This window comes from Agelaius phoeniceus, chromosome 1 (assembly GCF_051311805.1).
Source record: "Agelaius phoeniceus isolate bAgePho1 chromosome 1, bAgePho1.hap1, whole genome shotgun sequence".
NCBI lineage: Eukaryota > Metazoa > Chordata > Aves > Passeriformes > Icteridae > Agelaius > Agelaius phoeniceus.
The window spans coordinates 156,108,469-156,127,352 of NC_135265.1; the positions used below are offsets into that span (position 1 = coordinate 156,108,469).

The 18,884-nt window shown below is 63.8% G+C and overlaps 1 protein-coding gene across 1 annotated transcript in view; it reads right to left on the reverse strand.

Moving 5' to 3' along the window:
- The window catches only part of PLEC (plectin), a 101,687-nt gene that overhangs the window by 43,257 nt on the left and 39,546 nt on the right, over positions 1–18,884 (reverse strand). Inside the window, exons 31-36 of the mRNA XM_077176007.1 lie at positions 14,927–18,307; positions 8,073–14,399; positions 7,429–7,695; positions 6,764–6,904; positions 1,543–1,613; positions 705–825 (exon numbers count right to left, since the gene is read on the reverse strand). Of these exons, the coding sequence (XP_077032122.1) occupies positions 705–825; positions 1,543–1,613; positions 6,764–6,904; positions 7,429–7,695; positions 8,073–14,399; positions 14,927–18,307 (10,308 nt within the window). The remainder of the gene's footprint in view (positions 1–704; positions 826–1,542; positions 1,614–6,763; positions 6,905–7,428; positions 7,696–8,072; positions 14,400–14,926; positions 18,308–18,884) is intronic.

The window sequence follows — 18,884 nt, forward strand, 5'->3', positions numbered from 1 at the left end:
GGACACCCCTCACACACCCACATACCCCCTGTTCCTGGCTGGACACCCCTCACACCCCCTGTGCCCAGCTGTACGCCCCATGCACAGCATGTACATCCCCTGTGCCTGGCTGTACACCCCTCAGACCCCCTGTGCCCAGCTGTACACCCCATGCACAGCCTGTACACCCCCTGTGCCTGGCTGGACACCCCTCACACAGCCTGTACACCCCCTGCCTGGCTGTGCACCCCTCACACCCCCTGTGCCCAGCTGTGCACCCCTCACACCCCCTGTTACCAGCTGTGCACCCCTCACACCCCCTGTGCCCAGCTGTGCCCCCCTCACACAGCCTGTACACCCCCTGTGCCCAGCTGTGCACCCCTGGTGTTTGGCCACTCTCCCATGCCCAGGTAACAGTGCCACGAGCTGTGGCAGTGGCACCAGTGCAGGTGGTGGCCCTGTGGCCAGCAGGGCTCCAAGGCAGTGGTACCCTGAGCCCTACCAGGGCCATGGGGCTCCCTCCAGGCCAGCAGCACCCTTGGGCTGGGGACAGGGAGCCGGGCACAGGAGACCCGACCCCGGCCGGTTCAGGGCTGTGCTGCAGGGTCTCCCAGCCAGCTGTGGCCAGGTCTCTTCCTCCCTTGCAAGGACCAAGACCTCACCAGCCTCGGTGCAGACGTGGGCTGGTCCTGCCCGGCTCTGCACGGCCCGGGGCCAGGCGTTACCTGCAGGGCCGTGCCGGGCTCTGGCAGCGCCAGCAGCCGCTTCTCCACGGCGTCCAGCCAGTGCCGCAGGGCCAGCAGCTGCTCCTGCACCTCCAGCCTCTGCTCGGAGCGCAGGCAGGCTCTGGGGAGAGAGCACAGACACACCGGGCTGTGGGGGACACGGCCACTGTCCCCCAGTCCCTGCAGTGCCCTGAACTCCGGGCTCGCTGCCCACCTGGCCCAGGTGTGCCACAGCCGCACCTGCACTCACGGCTGAGCTCACTCCCACCCTGCTGGCCACAGACACACTGGGCTGTGGGGGACACGGCCACTGTCCCCTGTCCCCGCACTGCCCTGAACTCCGGGCTCGCTGCCCACCTGGCCCAGGTGTGCCACAGCCGCACCTGCGCTCGCTCCCACCCTGCTGGCCCCAGCACAGCCAGCCCACGCCCTCCCCGCCCCAGCGCTGGCCCAGACCCCCCTGAAGGGTTCAGCAGCTCCCCCGTCCGGTGCGGACACCGGGCACGGCCACAGCTCCCCCGTCAGGTGCGGACACCGGGCACGGCCGCAGCTCCCCCGTCAGGTGAGGACACCGGGCACGGCCGCGGTTCCCCCGTCAGGTGTGGACACCGGGCACGGCCGCAGCTCCCGGGTCAGGTGCGGACACCGGGCACGGCCACGGCTCCCCCGTCAGGTGCGGACACCGGGGCACGGCCGCGGTTCCCCCGTCAGGTGCGGACACCGGGCACGGCCGCAGCTCCCCCGTCAGGTGCAGACATCGGGCATGGCCGCAGCTCCCGGCACCGCCCGTCTGGCAGCGCCCAGCGGTGCCCCTGGCAGTGCCCATCTGTGCCCGTACCTCTCCACCTCCTCCCTGTCCCACGGCGAGCCCTCCACAGCATCTCCGGTGTCCCCTGCAGCACGGTGCACCTGCAGGGAGAGCAGAGGGACGGTGGGCACAGTCCTGGCAGAGGGGCAGGGGACAAAGCTCCACAGTGGGGAGGTTTGGAGCGTTGCTGTGTCTCCCCAGGGACAGCCCATCCCCACCAGCTGGGACAGAGCTGTTCTGGACAGGATCCCCCCGTCTGTCCTGTGCTCCAGCCATCACCAGTACCTGCAGCTTTAGGCTTGGCTCCAGTTCCTCTGCATTCCTGTGGTGCACCTCAATTTCCCAACCTTTTTCCAGCTGGGATCGCTCCCAGATCTCACCCTGCTGCCTCTGGGGGTACATCTGGTCCCTGGTGTCCCTTCACCTGTTCTGTGCACTGCAGAGCTGCTGGCTGAGCCCAAACCAAAGAGCAAACTGACTCTCGGCAAAAAATTACCGACTGGAAAAGCCCCTGTTCTGGCATGGAGCAGCGGTGTCTCAGACCAGATGCTCCTCAGGTGCTGCCAGTGCAGCCACTTTACCACAACACAGAGGAGAAAACGCCGGGCAAACACTGAACTCTACAAAGCAGCAATGTTTGTTCATGCCCATGGACACAGGGCACGAACAGGCAGCAGCTCCTTCGTGCCCCAGTGGAGAGCGGGACTGGCAGGAGGGATCACACCAAGCCTGCACCCAGAGGCTGAGGGTGATGCTGCTCCCTGTAATTAACCGGTCGTTAACCCTGATTAATTAAGCCAGGTCACCTGGCTGAGCACAAGGAGGGAGGGGCCCCACTGTGAGGGAAATGGGGCACAGCCACAGCGGTGGTGCTGAGCCCAAGACCTAAGCAAGGACATGACCACATCTCCAAGATATTGTACCAGGGGAAACAGCCAGGGAATGTGAGCTGGATAAATGGAGATAAAACCCCCGTTTTATGAGCAGGAGGGGTGTGGCACTGCTGCCATGGATGGACATGGGGAAGGTGACAGAGGGCAGCTGAGCAGGAGCTGCAGCACCGGGGGCTGGGGGGGCCTGGGATGTGTCTGCTGCAGGAGGAACCTCAGCCAGGGTCTGGTCAGGAACCCCACCAGCAGCAGCTGTGAATTCCCTGGACAGGGGAAGAGGTATCAGGCAGGTGCTGGGTGCTGGTGCCACAGCAGCTCCTCATGCTCACAGTGCCAGCAGGGCTCAGTCCCATCGGGGACGCTCTGGGGACGTGTGCTCACAGCAGGCACTGCTGTCACGATGCCCCCAACCAACCCACACACCCACGGCATGGCACCTGCCCCAGCGCGGGCACCAGTGCCACCCACCAGCTGGAAAAGCCACCAGCAGCACCCTGCTTCCCCCTGCCAGGGCCAGGTGCAGGGAGGGAGCAGGATGGCACAGCCGGGGCCACCGTGCCTCGTGGGGTTGTGGCAGCTCCAGAGCAGTCACAGGTGGTCCTGCAGCCCTCCTGCCCCACGCCGGTGGTCCCTGATCCCGTGTGCCCCCATACCAGGGCAGGACTGCAGTGTGACAGTGCCAGCCCTGCTGCCAGGGGTTGGGCACAGGGAACCAGGCAGGTGGAGGATGCTGCCTCAGGTGTGCACTGGGAAAAGCTCTTCCAGCCCAAACTCAGCCGGGGCTGCTGGGGCTGGGGCTGGGGCTGGAGCCCCGATGATCGCTGCCAGCCTGCCCCAGACACGGTGCCAGCACGGCTGCACCGGCTGCTTCAGTCGGGACGTGCCAAGAGACACGGGACTGCGAGGAGCAGCAAACCCCAAACGGGTGCTGGGACACACTGGGTGCCCCCATCCCTGTGAGGGTCCCACAGCCGCCTCCTGCTCCGGCACATTGCGGGGGCCGGTCCAGAGCAGCTCCCAGCCCCGGCTCGGGCACCGGACACCGCGGGCTGCCCGTGAGAGCCGGAGCAAACAGCTCTGGAGCTGCCTGGCAGCAGCTCCCGGTCCCGCACCGCGCTGCCCGCATCGCAACACCGCGTCCGACTGGCCCTGGTGCCCGGGGGCTGCCCGGTGCCCGGCGGGACGTGGCGGCTGCAGCGCTGGGGCAGCACCGTCCCCGTTCGCAACGGGGACCGGGGGATTCATCCCTCCAGCCAGCAGCGGCCCTGGCACACGGGCACGGAGCGACCATCGCTGCTCCACCGGGGATTCATCCCTCCAGCCAGCAGCGGCCCCGGCTCAGGGGCACGGAGCGGCAGCGCTGGGCCAGCACCGTCCCCGCTCGCAGCGGGGACCGGGGGATTCACCGCTCCAGCCAGCAGCGGCTCAGGGGCACGGAGCAGCAGCGCTTCACACGGGGCACAGCCGCCCTTGGCCGGCGCACCCGGGCTCCGAGCCTCAGCGGCACGGCCGGGGGGGTCTGGGGTCGCTGGCCATGGGGAGGTTCAGCGGCCCGGCTCGGGGGGGGCGTGGGAGAGGCCGGCCGGCCTTTGTGGAGAAGCTGAACAGAGCGTTCCCGGCGCGGCGGGGGCCGAGCCAGCAGCGCCCGGGGCGGTGGGCACAGCGAGCTGGCAGCTGCTCCGTGCCAGCAGGGCCGAGCCGGTGGCCACGGCCACGCTTGGGACTGGCCACGGGTCCCGCCCGACGGAGCACGGCCAGGACCGGGCGGTGCTGCCGCTCACGCCCCAAACGCCGGCGGGGGGCGAGGGACCCCTGCACGGCCGGGGAGGCACCCGGTGCCTGCCGTGCCAGCGCGGTTCTGAGGGATGGTTTAACTCGGGGGAGCGGGAGGGTGAGCTCCAGCCTCCGCAGCAGCAGGGCGGGATGACATGCAGGGCATTAAAATGGGGAAAATCGTGGAGTTCTCCATGGTGACGAGTTTGGCTTTGGCCGGGTCACTGCCGGCGCTCGGTGCTGAAGGGGCTGTGGGAGGGACAGGGGGTATCGGTGGGGCAGGAGGGTGACATGGAGCAGCACAAGATGATGGAGAGTGTCCGTGGGCAGGGGACAGGGTGCTGGGTGGGGGAAGAGGCTGGCTCACCCCCGAGCCTGGATCTCGGGGCATTCCACCCTCCTCACCCTCCTCTGCCAGCCACTGCAGGGGATCCCACTGCCTCAGCCATGCCAGGGAATGTCCCTGGCATGGGGCCGAAGGGGTCTGGGGGAGAGGGTCCCCTCCTGGCACATGGATGTGAGTCCACGGCTGGGCCTGGGAGCAGGGACGTTTCTCACCGGGAAACTGAGTTGGACCCACCAGTGTTGGGGATGGGGGGGTGTGAGGGGCTGCCAGGCCATGAGATGGGACTGGGCCATGGGTCAGAGGGCTCTTGGTGGTCTCATGAGCTTTAGGAGAGGTTACTCACCCTGGGGGAGGAGTCAGGAAGTTGGGAGGTAAGCAAGGAATATCTGGGGGAGCAGGGAACATCTGGGGGACACAAGGAATATCTGGGGGAGCAGTGAGGTGGGGCAGGGCTCTGAGCAGCTTGTGGGAATGTCTTGCTGTTCTGGGGCCTTTCCTGAGCCCCCCGATGGCTGCAGCAGCCTGCAGCCCCCGAGTCCCCCCCCCAGCCCGGTTGTGCCTAACGGCCTCATCCCACTGCTGGTGGGGACAGACGGACGCCGCAGTTAATTGCTGGTGGACAATGCAATTAACGTCCTGCCCAGCCATCACCATCTGTCCCGGCCAGCCCCACCCGGGGCTGCTGACATGCTTGGCTGGCCCTGGCACAGTTGAGACCCCAGCAGCCCCTGGACGTTGAAGGGGTCCTGCAAGGTCCTGACAGCCCTGGCGCTCCTGGCACAGTGCCTGGCGCTCCTAGCGCTGCCGTGGGGTGACCCTTGTGCTCGGGGAGTCCCAGCCTGGGCTGCACCTGCCTCACTGGGCTGGACAGACCCCTCGAGCCACCTGTGCCAGTGGCTGCACTGACATCTCCAGGTTTGCTGGGCTTTCCCTTCTGAATGCTGCTGTCCTACCAGAGGTTGCCAGGCCATCACATCCCCCCAAAGCCCCTCAGCCCCACAGCTGACCACTGCGATCCACCCCAACAGCCCCCACTGCCCAAAGAGAGCGCCCACAGCACAGCCCACACCGGGCAGAGGCCATGGCACTGGCAGTGGTAGCAGCACACATGGGAACAGTGCCATGGAGGACAGCGTCCCTGCCCAGTCCAGAGCCCCACTGATGAAGGGACAAGTCTGTCCTCATACAAGCAATGCTCAGAAGCCCCCACAGCACCAGCAGCACCCACTCCCCAAAACCAGGTGTCTACTGCTGCACCCACATGGACCTCCCAGCAGTGTCAGCTGTGCCACCAGCTCTGGGGACGACCCCGTGGCCCTGCTCTGTGCCTGGCAGCACCATGGGTACACCCAGGCCCAGGAGCTGGTCAGACCCCTGGCACCCTGGCACACTTCACCACGGCCTGCAGCAGCCCACACAGCCCATGGCACGAAGCTGCAGGAGGCAATGGGAGCCCACGGCCACGGTGGCAGGGCCAGGGAGTGAACAGATCACGCAGAGCTGCCGGCTGGTTTCAGAGGATTCTCCTTTACTGCCCTTGCAGGGGAGCCCTGGGTCCACACTGCTCCTTTTACAGACACTTCGGGGTATGTACAAGTTTAGTGTTTTGCCCCCAAAAAGAGATGTGCTTGGGTAATCCATGGACCCCCAGTGTCCCGATGAGTGAAGGCCGGGGTGTGGGGGGCCCCGGGAGTGGGGACTGTCCTGGAGCTGCGTGCAGGGGCACCTCATGCAAAGCTGAATGGGGTCATGAGAGCAATAATGACACCAGAGGCGGAGGGTAACATGACAGGATTTACAGGTGGCAGATGAGAGCGGGTGGGGAGGAGGAGATGTTTTGGAGATCCGCAGTGAGCCCGACACCACACCAGGAGGCCATCGCCAGGGAGGAGGGAGTGTGTGGGGCGAGTGGGGGCCGGGTGACCCTGTGGGTGCTTCTTGGGCCATTGGCTGCTCGGGCACCGTGGCCCCAGTCTCTGTCAGGGGACTCTGGCAAGTGCAAAGGGTGAGGGAGAACGTCCCTGTGTCCTCAGGTGCGGTCCCACCGGCCTCAGGGCGGGGGACGGGCTCCATGGCGGCGATGAGGGGAAGTGGTATGGACATCCAGCCACACTACAACAAAGCGAACAGAAAAGATGGGATGAGACAGGGAGAACAATCCATGAAATGAAGCCACCAAGCCCGGCCGTCAGCGCCGCGCACCTGCTGTGGGACCGGGACAGACCGGGGAGGTCGGCGTTACCTGCGCAGGTGGGCACGGCCGAGCAGCTGCCGCCTCCGGGGCTCCCCTTGAGCCCATCCACGACCTGCTGATGTCGGAGACCCAGCTCAGGAGCTCGCCCAGCGGCACTGGGAGGTCTTTGTTGGGACTGGAAAAAGACGTCTGCCAGAGAGAGAGCGCGTTAGCGCCGGCATGGGGATGAACCGGGGGGATGGAATTACCGCGAAGAAGGAAAAGGAGGCTGTTTTTACAGAAATCTGCCTATTTCTAACGTGAGTGTGTGCCAGGCTGCTACAGCAGCCCACGGCCCACCCTGTGCTGCAGGGGTCCCATGGCCCTCATACCCTTTGTGAGGGTCAGGAAAACCCCCACGGCTCTGGGGGGTTCTGGGGGCGGGAGCTGCGCAGACCCAGGCTGGGGCGCGGGCCCTGGCAGACACCTGCCAACGGGTCACGGAGCCACATGAGTGTGAGGAAATCAACCTCGAGCAGAAGCACTTCCCAGATACACGGAGAGACTGACAGACAGACCGGCCGACCGCGGCGGGCGCGTCCCGGAGGACGGGTGAGCGGGTGGGCTGGCGGAGGCGGGCACGCAGCGAAGCCCCTCGGCGGGCGAAGTGGCGAGCGGAGGCAGGTCCCCCCGCAGGGCGCGGAAGCACCGGGCAGCGCCAGCGCGGCACTTACGGTCAGGGCACCGGCTCTGCGGCGTGGTGGTGGGGACGTGCCGGGAGGCCAAGGCAGGGAGATGGGGCAGCTCGGGGGGCCGGGGTGCAGAGCCCCCTCCTCGCTGCACTGAGGGCGCGTGGAAGGGGTCCAGGCAGCAGCTTCAGGGCTGGTGTGGTGTGTCTGGCTGTCCAGTGCCGAGGAGCTGGTGATGTCCTCCTCTGGCACTTTGGTTGCAGTGGGGTGCACCACAGGGCCAAGGCAGTCTCCTCCTTTGGGGTGCAGGGGCTGAAGCCGGCAGGTTAATTACAAAAGAGTGCTAAGTGGTTAGATCCAAACAGGGAACTGTTTTCTCGGTGTCCGGCTCGGCCGCGCCGTGTGCGAGCAGCGGCGGGATTGGCACGGCCAGGAGCAGGAACGGTGTCCGGCTCCCGGGGTGCAGGGTGGGGAGGGTAGTGTGTATTCTCTCTTGTCTCTTAATATACAAACACTGTCAGCACATTCGCATATATTAATTTATTAGTCTTGTCTTTTTGGTTAAACTTGAGGCACTGCTTTGGGAGAAGAGTGGAGGTTCAAAATTAAAAAAAATACTAGTGATTAGCCAGCAGCGTTGCCACATGCGGAGCGGGTGAGGCGGCGCCTCGGGGGGCTGGCAGGTCTCAGGCCACGCGGAGCAGGGGCCCAGACACCCCGGGGAACTCCCTGCTCGCCTCCCACCCGCAGCTTCTGGATGCGGCCAGGGCGAGGGCAAGGGCAGCCTCCTCCACGGTGCCCTGGGTACCCCCCGTGTATCTGCGCCCGAAACTCGAGGAGGAATAGGAGGAGGAAGAGAAGGTCATGGAGAAGCTGGAGCCAGTGGCGTCAAAACTGCCACGCCGGGAGCCTGAGCGGGAGCCGGTGCGAGAGCCCGAGCGTGATCCAGAGGTGGAGCCGGCGCTGCTGATGTTGTAGGGGCTGTAGTAGCCCTTGCTGGATTGGGAGGAGGCCTCCAGCAGCCGCAGGCCAGTCCCATCCTCGATCATGCTCCGGTCCATGGCATCCTTGTAGGAGATCTTGAGCTTGGTCTTGGGGCAGGTGAGGTACTTGGAATAGGTGTTGACATCCCGCAGCTTCTGGGCAGTCCGCGCGTCGATGGTGCCCTTCTGCAGCGCGTCATCCAGGGAGACACGGCCTGGGGCATCGGGCTCGATCAGGCCCCCTGTCAAGTACTGCACCTCCAGGAACCGCTGCCCGGCCTCGTAGTACAGCCAGCCCTTCTTCAGGGCCTGCGCCGCCGACATCTTCGTCTTGGTCCGCGGGTCCTCAAAGCCGTAGAAGGCCTTCTGCGCCAGGTTGATGCGGTCCACCATGATCTTGTCAACCAGGCCCTTGGTGACCGCATCGGCGACGGTGCATTTGTCACCGGTGTTGGGGTCGATGATGCCCCCGGTGCAGGCCTGGGCTTCCAGCAGGCGCTGCCCTGTGATGTTGTCCACCAGGTTGCGGCGCATCGCCTCCGTGATGGACACCTTCTCCAGAGTGTCCGTGTCCAGGATGCCTGCCACTGGCCCAGTCTCTTCGGTTGGGTCAGTCCACATGGAGATCTGGGTCCGTGACAGGGCTGGGCTGACAGTGTAGGAGGAGGAGGATCCAACCGAGGACGACCGCGACCGGAAGCCACCCATGTTGCCAGAGAGCATGTCAGCAAACTCGGTGATGGAGAGGGTGCCCGAGCGGTACTGGTCCAGGGCTGACTGGTCAATCAGACCCTTGCCAATGGCATCGTCGATGTCATACTGGCGCCCCGAGCGCCTGTCGATGATCATTGACTTCACCACGCCATCGGAGGAGGAGGTGGTGATCTCCTCCCACTCGCACTCCTGCTCTGACAGCTCCAGGTAAGTCTGGTGGTCAATGAGGCCCTTGCGATAGGCTTCATACACGGACATCTCCTTGCCTGTCTCTGGGTCAACGATCACCACCCGGCGCTTGCGGACGGAGGACTTGGAGGAGGTCTTCCTCTCCCGCTTCTTCTCCTTCAGAGGCAGGAGGCACAGGCCGGTCTCTGGGTCCGTGATGCACCGCTCCATGAGCTGCAGGTAGGTGAGGTTCTCCTCTGTGTTGGGGTCGAAGAAGCCCTTGGTGTCGTCACTAGGGTCCAGCAGGATCTCATTCATCTCCTCATCAAAGAGGCCCCTCTTGTAGGCCACCTCCACAGGCAGGCGGTGGCTCTCCTCAGGGTCAATGATGCCTCCCGTGGCGATCTGTGCCTCCAGCAGGCGGATCCCGTGGTCCTTCAGGATCAGACCCTTCTTCATAGCCTGGAAGAGGGAGATAAGCTTTCCAGTGTAGGGGTCCCGGTAGCCAGTGACAGCCCGCTCAGCAGAGAGCAGCTTGTCCTTGAACTCGGGGCCCACAATGCCCATGCGCACGGCTTCCTCCACTGTCAGCTTGAGGCCCTTGATGGGGTCAATCACGTAGCCCGTGGCCGCCTGTGCCTCCAGGAGCTCAAAGGCAGTGCCAGGCCGGATGATCCCCTTCTTCATGGCCTGGTAGATGGACAGACGCTCCTTTGTGGAGTCCACAAAGACGCCAGCGATGCAGCTGGTGCCCTCCAGGAACTTCTTCAGGTTCTTAGAGACTTCCTCAACAGAGGTGAGACCCTCCTGGAGGCGCTGGGCTGTGGCTTCGTCCATCACCTGCGAAAGGACCAGCTCCTCCACCGTGATCTGCTTCCTCAGGCCCCGGAAGGTGAGCTTCCGTGTGTCACAGAGCGGGAGCAGGAGGAGCCGGGTGTTCTCGTCCTTGCGGCACCGCCTCAGCAGCTGCGTGTAGCTGAGCTTCTCATCTGTGGAGGGGTCCACGTAGCTGCGCACCTCGCTGGGCTCCGACAGCATGTCGTACGTCTCCTTGTTGATGAAGCCTCGCTGGAGAGCCACCTCCAAGGGCAGGTGGAAGCCCAAGTGAGGGTCAATTATGCCGCCGGTGGCAATCTGGGCGTCCAGGAGCTTGAGGGCCTCTTCGCTGGGAATGAGATCCTTCTTCATGGCCTGGAAGAGGGAAATCTTCTGTTCACTGTAGGGGTCTCTGTAGCCGGTCACAGCCCTCTCTGCGGACAGGAGCCGGTCATGGATCTCTGGCCCCACCACCCCCTTCCTGACCGCCTCATCAACAGTCAGCATTTCATTCTTTGTGGGGTCGATCATGAAGCCGGTGGCTGCCTGGGCCTCCAGGAGGGAGCGGGCCACTTCGGAATTGATCAGCCCCTTCTTCAGTGCCTGGTAGACACTGAGAGTCTGCTTGGAGGAGGGGATGTAGATGCCAGCCACGCAGCCCGACCCGTAAAGGTACTTCCAGACAGTCTCCACATCCAGGAGCTCCCGGAAGGTTTTGGAGCCCTGTTTCAGTAGGTTGTAGATGTCCTGTGTGATGATCTTGGCCTCGAAGAGGTCCTCAGCTGTGATGCGGCGCCGGACGTAGTCATAGGACGTGAGATTCTGCTGCCGGATGATCTCGGTCTTCTCGATGATCTCGATGATAATGATGATCATGCGCTCCTTGGACACGCGGCCTGACTGGAACTCCTCCATGAGATGTTTACGCTGCTCCTCGGGCAGCAGGTCCGAGTGCATGACATCCCACAGTGACATGGAGGAGCCTGCCCGGCTGCCCACAGGGATGTCCACCTGTGTCTCCTCAAACACCTTCCGTGTCTCAGCTTCTGTGTACACGTGAGTGGTTTCCACCACTTTTGGCTTCTCAGGCTCCCGCAGAGGCAGCAGGTACAGGCCTGTCTCGGGATCCTCAATGCACCTCTCCTTCAGCTGCACATAGGTGAGGTTCTCCTGAGTGTTGGGGTCGAAGAAGCCCTTGGTGTCATCAGTGGGGTCGGAGAGGGTCCGGTTCATCTCCTCGTCGAAGTAGCCACGCTTGTAGGCCACCTCCACGGGCAGGCGGTGGCTGTGCACGGGGTCGATGATGCCGCCGGTGGCGATCTGGGCCTCCAGCAGACGGATGCCGTGCTCCTTGACAATCAGCCCTTTCTTCATGGCCTGGAACAGGGAGATGGTATCGCCCGAGTAGGGATCCTTGTACCCCGTGACAGCCTTCTCGGCCGACAGCAGCTTCTCATGCAGCTCAGGCCCGACAATGCCAGCCTTCACCGCCTCGTTGACGTACAGTTTACGGTTCTTCACAGGGTCGATCAAGAACCCAGTGGCAGCCTGGGCTTCCAGGAGGACCACAGCAGTGCTGGGTCTCAGCAGGTTCCTCCTCATGGCCTCATAGATGTTCAGCTTTTCCTTGGTGGCCTCCACATAGACACCGGCAATGCAGTCGCTGCCATGCAGGAATCTCCTCACCGCATCTGTCTCCGAGAGTTCCTTCACTGATTTCTTGCCTTCCTTCAGCTGCTCGTATTGGGTTTTGCTGATGATGCAGGACTCCAGCAGCTCACTGGCTGGCACCGGAGCGCGCAGACCACTGAATGTCAGTTTCTCCTGCTTTTTGGTCTCTGCCTCCTCGATGATGGTGATCACAATCTTGATGATCTTCTCGATTGTCACTTTGCCGGTCTTGTACTGTCGGAGCAGCTCTCGCCTGTGCTCCTCTGTGAAGTATTCAGAGTGGATCAGTTCCCAGATGGTCATTGTCTGGCCCTTCATGCTGCCCACCGGGACCTCGATGGTTGCTTTGTCGAAGCACTCCTTGGCCTGGCTGTCAGTGTAGACCTCCTCCTGCTGTGACTGGATTGCCTTGTCGGACAGGGGCAGCAGGCACAGGCCAGTCTGCTTGTCGCGGTGGCAGCTCTTCTGCAGCTGGGCATAGGTGAGGTGTTCCTGGGTGTTGGGACAGTAGAAAGCCTTGGCTTCATCTTGGAACTCAGTCAGAGCCTTGTTTATCTCTGGGTCGAAGTAGCCACGCTTGTAGGCGACCTCAAGCGGGAGCCGGTGGCTGTTGACGGGGTCGATGATGCCGCCAGTGGCAAGCTGGACATCCAGCAGCCGGAGCCCAGTGTCGCTGGGGATGAGGCCCTTCTGGAGTGCTTGGTAGAGGGAAACCGTCTGACCCGTGTAGGGATCCTTGTAGCCAGTGACCGCCTTCTCTGCCGACAGCAGCTTCTCATGGAACTCCGGCCCCACCACCTCGGCCTTCACTGCCTCATCCACGGAGAAGAGCTTGTTGCCCACAGGGTCAATGATGTAGCCGGTGGCAGCTTGTGCCTCCAGCAGGGACAGGGCAACCTCTGGCCTCAGCAGGTTTCTCTTCAGGGCCTCGTAGAAGGTGAGCTTCTGACCCGTAGACTCCACCAGGACACCAGCGATGGCATCCACGCCCTTCAGGTACTGCCGTACGGACTCCATCTCTGCCACGTCCTTTACGGACTTCTTGCCCTGGTGCAGCTGGTTGTAGAGGTCCTTGTTGATGATCTTGCTCTCCAGCAGCTCGGCAGCAGGCACGGGGCCCCGCAGGCCCTCAAAGCACATCTGGCTCTTTTTCTCACTTTCCTCCACAACCGTGATGACGATCTTGATGATCTTCTCCACTGTGATCTTGCCAGTCCTGTACTGCTGGATCAGGTCCCGCCTTTGGTCCTCAGTGAAGTATTCAGAGTTGATGAGCTCCCAGATGGTCATCGTCTTCCCTTGGAACTTGCCAAACGGTGCTGTCACTGTGGCCTTCTTGAAGACGTCCTTGGCTTCCTTGTCGGTGTAGACCAGCTCCCTGCCTTTGGCTGCTTGGTCAGTGAGCGGCAGGAGGCACAGCCCTGTGTCGGGGTCAGTCACGCACCGCTCCATGAGCTGCAGGTAGGTGAGGTTCTCCTGAGTGTTGGGATCAAAGAAGCCCTTGGTGTCATCAGTGGGGTCAGACAGGACCTGATTCATCTCCTCATCGAAGTAGCCACGCTTGTAGGCGGCTTCCACGGGCAGGCGGTGGCTGTTGACAGGATCGATGATGCCACCAGTGGCAATCTGGGCCTCGAGCAGGCGGATGCCGTGGTCCCTGACGATCAGATCCTTCTGCATGGCCTGGAACAGGGAGATCTTGTCACCTGTGTACGGATCCTTATAGCCGGTGACAGCCCGCTCGGCCGACAGCATCTTGTTGTGCAGCTCTGGCCCGATCACCCCCTCTCGCACCGCCTCGTTCACCGAGAGCCTTGCATTCCGCACAGGGTCAATGATGAAGCCAGAAGCAGCCTGTGCCTCCAGGAGCACCAGCGCTGTGCCTGGGCTGAGCAGCTTCTTCTTCATGGCTTCGTAGATGCTCATCTTCTGGTTGGAGGGTTTGATCAGCAAACCGGCAATGCTGCTCTTGCCCTGCAGGTACTTCTTGACATCCTCCCTCTGAGAGAGCTCGCCCACACTCACAACACCCTTCGCCAACTTGTCCAAGTTCTCCCTGCTCAGAATGCCGGCATCAGCCAGCTTCTCTGCTGACACCTTCTGCCGGATGCCGTCAAAGGCGAACTCCGGCTCCCCATTCTGGGCTAAGCCATCCACTGCATCCCGGCCATTGGGCACAGCCTTGACATCCAGCAGCTGCGTTGTCGTAACCGCCTCCCCAGGCAGGTCATCTGTCTGGATCATGATCTCCCGTCTCTGGGCCAGGGCAGCCTTGTACTCCTCCTGCATCTGCTCGAGCCTCTCCCTCAGCTTCTGGTTCTCTTCTTCCAGAAGTTTCTCCTGCTGCTGTCGCTGCCTCTCCAGCTGCTGTAGCTCCTCCTGCTTGTGCCGGACGTTTTCCTCAGCTTCCTTCTGATGCTTCTTGGCTTCCTCTAACATAGCTTTCAACTGCTGCTTCTCCTGCTCCATCTCCCGCTGCTGCCGCTCCTGCTCTGCCTTCAGGTTCTGGGCTTTGTTCACCTCATCCTTAAAGAGCTTCTCCAGCTTTGATTTCTCCTCCTCAATGAACTTCTCCTTCTGCAGCAGGGCATCTTTCTCCGTCAGGAAGCTCTGCTGCAGGAGCTGCGTCTCCTGACGGAGCTGAGCCTGCTGGGCCACCTGCATCTGGGGTGGGAGAGAGAACAGTGCAGTCAGACACCCAGGAGGGCAGTGGGGGACTGAGGGTGGGCTGAGGCAGGGGGACGGGCGGCAGGGGTGGCACGGAGGCACAGTCACCCACACACTCTCTACAACAGGTAAGAGCTAAGGAGCAGAGCCGGGGTTAGGGAGCCACACACAACATGAGGCAGGATGACCAGGGGAAGGACACAAGGGAACCCCCAGCACTCAGGCGGGGAGCTGGGCACAGAGAGGAACACGGCAGGACGTGCCATGGGGTGGAAGAGCCAGCCCAGGCGGTGGGGATCCCACCTCCATGGCTCCAGGGGTTTGGGGTCCTGCTCCGACGCTGCCTGAGGGCTTTGCTCCACCGCCTCCAACTCTACGCACATCCCTGACCTGCACAGGTGGTCCAGCCCCACCATCCCCAGTGATGGTCCCTGGGGACCACCCAGGGATGGTGTGGGCTGACTGGGAAGAGGGACAGCCTCCCTGTGTACCACCACCACTAAGGGGGACCCGCAGCCCAGTACCTCCTCTGCCTTCTGCTGCAGCAGCGCTGCCTCCTGTTTCAGCTTCTCCTTCTCCTTCTCCAGGTCAGCGATGGCCTTCCGCAGCTTTTCGGCATCCTCATCGCTCTGGTGCCGCTGGATCTCCAGAGTGTGCACCATCGTCATCTTCTCCTGTGTGGCCAGCTCAGTCTCATGCAGCCTCTCACTGATCTCCTCCGCCTGCTTTTTGAACCGCTTGGCTTCCTCCTCAGCCTTGGCCTGGGCCATGCTCATCTCCGCCACTTGCAGCTTGAGGCGCTCGGCCTCAGCCGTGATGTCCAGCTGCCGCCGGCGCTCAGCCTCCAGCGTCTTCTGGAAGCCCTCGGTCTCCTCAGCCAGGCGCTGCTGCATCTGCTCCTTGTCCTCCTGCAGCTTCTTGGCGTGTTCCTGCGCCAGATCCTTCTGCTTCTGCAGCATTTCAGCCTCGGCCCGCAGCCGCGTGGCCTCCTGCACCGCCTGCATCTTCTCCTTCAGCATCTTCTCTGCCAGGGCCCGCTGCTGCGCCAGGTCGTCCTCAGCCAGCTGCCGCATGCGGGCGGCCTCCTGCGCCTCCACGCTCAGCCGGGCCACCTCCTCTGCCACCTGCTTCATCTTCTCTGCCTCCTCCGCCAGGAACTTCTGCGTGTTGTCCTTGTCCTTGAGGATCAGCGCCTTGTTCTCCTCCTCGATGCGGCTCTTCAGCTTGGCCAGCTCCTCCATCTGCACCCGCACCTTGAAGAGCTCCTCCTCCACCTGGGCCTTCTGCCGGACGGCGTCTGTCACCTCCTCCTTCAGCCGCTGCAGCTCCTCATCCAGGATGCCCTTCTGGTGGTCTGTCTCATCCAGCTGCAACTTCACCTTGGTCAGCTCCTGCTCCACCTGCGCCTTCTGTCGCAGTGTCTGCTCGGCAAACTTCTTGTGTTTCTCCATCTCGGCGTCGGCCAGCTGCTTCTGCCTCAGGGCCGCCTGCTCCGCCTGCGCCCGTTTCGCTGCCTCCAGCTCGGCCTCCTTCCGCAGCTTCTCTGCGTCCGCCTGCGCCTGTGCCTTGGCCTGCGCCTCCTCCTCTGCCCGCTGCTTCAGCCGCTCAGCCTCCTCCACGCGCTGCCGGGACAAGCTGGCGTCCTGCTCGGCCTTGCCACGAGCAAACTCAGCCTCCTCAGCCGCCCGCCGGGCCCGCTCAGCCTCCTCGCGCAGCCGGTCCAGGAGGCTCTGCTCCTGCTGGCGCGTCTGCAGCAGCTCCTGCTCCTTCTGCTGCACGGCAGCCAGGTGCGCCTTCTCCTCCGCTGCAATCCGCTTCTGCGCCGCCTCCCGTGCCAGCTGGATCTGCCGCTCCGACTCCTTCTCCGCCAGTTCCTTCTGCCGCCGCGCCTCCTCCACCATGGCCCGCAGCCGCTCCACCTCCTCCAGGGCCAGCCGCCGCTGCCGCCCGGCCTCCTCCTCGGCCGCCAGGATGGCCTGCACCTTCTCTTCGGCCTCGCGCCGGCGGCCCTCCTCCTCTAGCGCCAGCGCCCGCTGCCGCTCAGCCTCCCGCTCCGCCTGCTCCCGGCTGCGCTGCACCTCCTCTGCCTCCCCACGGATGCGGTTCAGCTCCCGCTCCAGCTCGCTCTTGCCAGCTGAGGCCCTCTCGAAGCTGGCCTTGAGGGCGCGGATCTCCTCCTCCACCTGCCGCCGCTGCCGCAGCGTATCCTCCACGAGCCCTTTCTGCCTCTCCAGCTCGCTCTCTGAGGAGCGCTTCAGCAGGGCAATCTTCTCCTCGATGTCCTGCTTGTGTTGGGCCGCCTGCTCCTCCAGCAGCTTGCGCTGGTAGGCCTCGTCCTCCGCCAGCCGCCGCAGCCGCTCGTTCTCCGCCTCCTTCTCCTTCAGCGTGATCTCCGCCTCCGCCTTCAGCCGTGAGGCCTCGTTGATGGCTGCCAGCTTCTCCTTCAGGATGCGCTCGGCCTCAGCCCGTTGCCGGGTGGCCTCGTCCTCTGCCAGCTGCCGCTGCCGCTTGGCCTCCTCGGAGAGGGCGCGCAGGCGGGCGGCCTCCTCGGCCAGCTCCCGCAGCTTGTTGGCCTCCGCCTCCAGCCGCTGCTTGGACTTCTCACTGCTGGAGCGCGACTCCTCCTCTGTCTTGGCCTTGCTCTCCAGCAGGACCTCCATCTCTGCCCGCAGCTTGGCCAGTTCCTCCTCCAGCTCTTTCCTCCTCTGGATGGCCTCGTTTACCTCACCCTTCAACCGCGAGAGCTCTTCCTCCAGGAGCAGGCGCTGCTGCTCCCCGTTCTCCATCTCTGCCTTCAGCCGGATCAGCTCCTGCTCCGCCGCCAGCTTCTGCTGGGCTGTGCCCTCTGCCAGCTCCCGCTGCTTTTCCAGCTCTTCCTCCGCCAGCTCCTTCTGCCGCACGGCCACCTCCTCTGCCTTGGCGCGTTTGCGGGCCTCGCGCTCAGCATCCTCCTTCTGCTTCTCGGCCTCCTCCTGTGCCAGTGACTTCTTGTGGGCCACCTCTTCAGCCTGCAGACGCAGGCGCAGCGCCTCGTTGGCCTTCTGCCGCCAGCGCTCCAGCTCCTTCTCAGCCTCCTCCCGCGAGCGCTCGGCCTCCAGCTGCTGCCTCTTGAGCCGCTCGGCCTCCTCCTGCAGTTGGGCCACCACATCGTGCTCCTGCTGCAGCGACAGCTCCAGCTGTGCCGTCTTCTCAGCGAAAGAGAGCCTCTTGCTCTGCAGCTCGGCCTCAGCGCTGCGCTGGGCCACCTCCTGGGCCACCTGGATCTGCCGGTCCTTCTCGGCCTCTGCCTGCCGCATGCGTCGCTCAGCCTCCTCCGCCTGCAGCCGCAGCTGCTCCAGGTCTGCCACTGCCTTCTGCTTCTCCCGGGCCGCTTCGCGCTCGGCCTGCACCTTGCGCTTCAGCTCCTCCTCCGCCTCCCGCTTCTTCTGGCTCTCCTCCTTCACCTGCCGGCGCAGGCGCTCGGCCTCCTCCTGTGCCTGCCGCTTCTGCCGCTCGGCATCTTCGGCACGTGCCCGCAGCTCCTGCAGCTCTGTCTCTGCACTCTCCCGCTGCTTCTCGGTGCTCTCCAGCTGCAGGCGGATCAGGCGGATCTCCTCCTCCACCTTTTTGCGGTTGTACTCAGCCTCCTCGATCAGCTTCACCTTGGACTTGATCTGGTGGTCCGAGTTCTGCCGCAGCTGCATCAGCTCCTGCTGGATGTTCTGCTTCTGCTGCTCGGCATCCACGGCCACCACCTCCCGCCGGGTGACCTCCTCCTGCATGCGGAGCTGCAGCTCCCGCGCCTCCGCCTCCGCCTGTGCCTTGGCTTTGGCGTGGGCCTCGGCCAGCTGCCGCTGCTTCTCCAGCTGCGCCTCCACCTCCGCCAGCCGCTTCCTCTCCTCCTCTTTCAGCTTCTCGGCGGCTTTCTGGAGGGGAAAGAGGGTGCAGGGGACAGAGAGGGGAGAGAGAGACAAATCACAAGGGATGCGATCGCGCCGTGGAATCGATGCTGGCCCAGCCGCACACTGCCGAGACAGCGGAGGGGTGGCAGATGCGCGTGGAATGGCTTCGGCCCCTGGGCCACCGCACGAGCCGGTGACGCCAGCTTCCAGAAGATGTGTGGCACGACAGGGGACACACGACAGCACAGGCAGACAGGCAACAGGAGCCAGACAGCAGCGCAGGAAGCCACGCTCCAGAGAGAAGGGACAGAGAGCGAGCGGAGCCCAAGCGATGAAGACGATGCGAGCAGCGTGCACATCACCACCCTGGCTCCCCCTGCAAGGGGGCTGGCACAGACAGCCCCTGCCGTGGGGAAAGGAGAGAGACAGCCGGAGTACTGGGAGCAGAAGAGAGGGGAGCCGTGCCAGGGCGGTGCCAGCAGAGCCTTCCCTGCCGGGAAAGCCTCAACAGGAGAGAGTGGTTCAGCTGGTTCAAAACCCTCCCAGCCCTCTCCAGGCAACTGGGAGCAGGGTCTGCCAAAGGGCCAACGCAGCTGGCGCA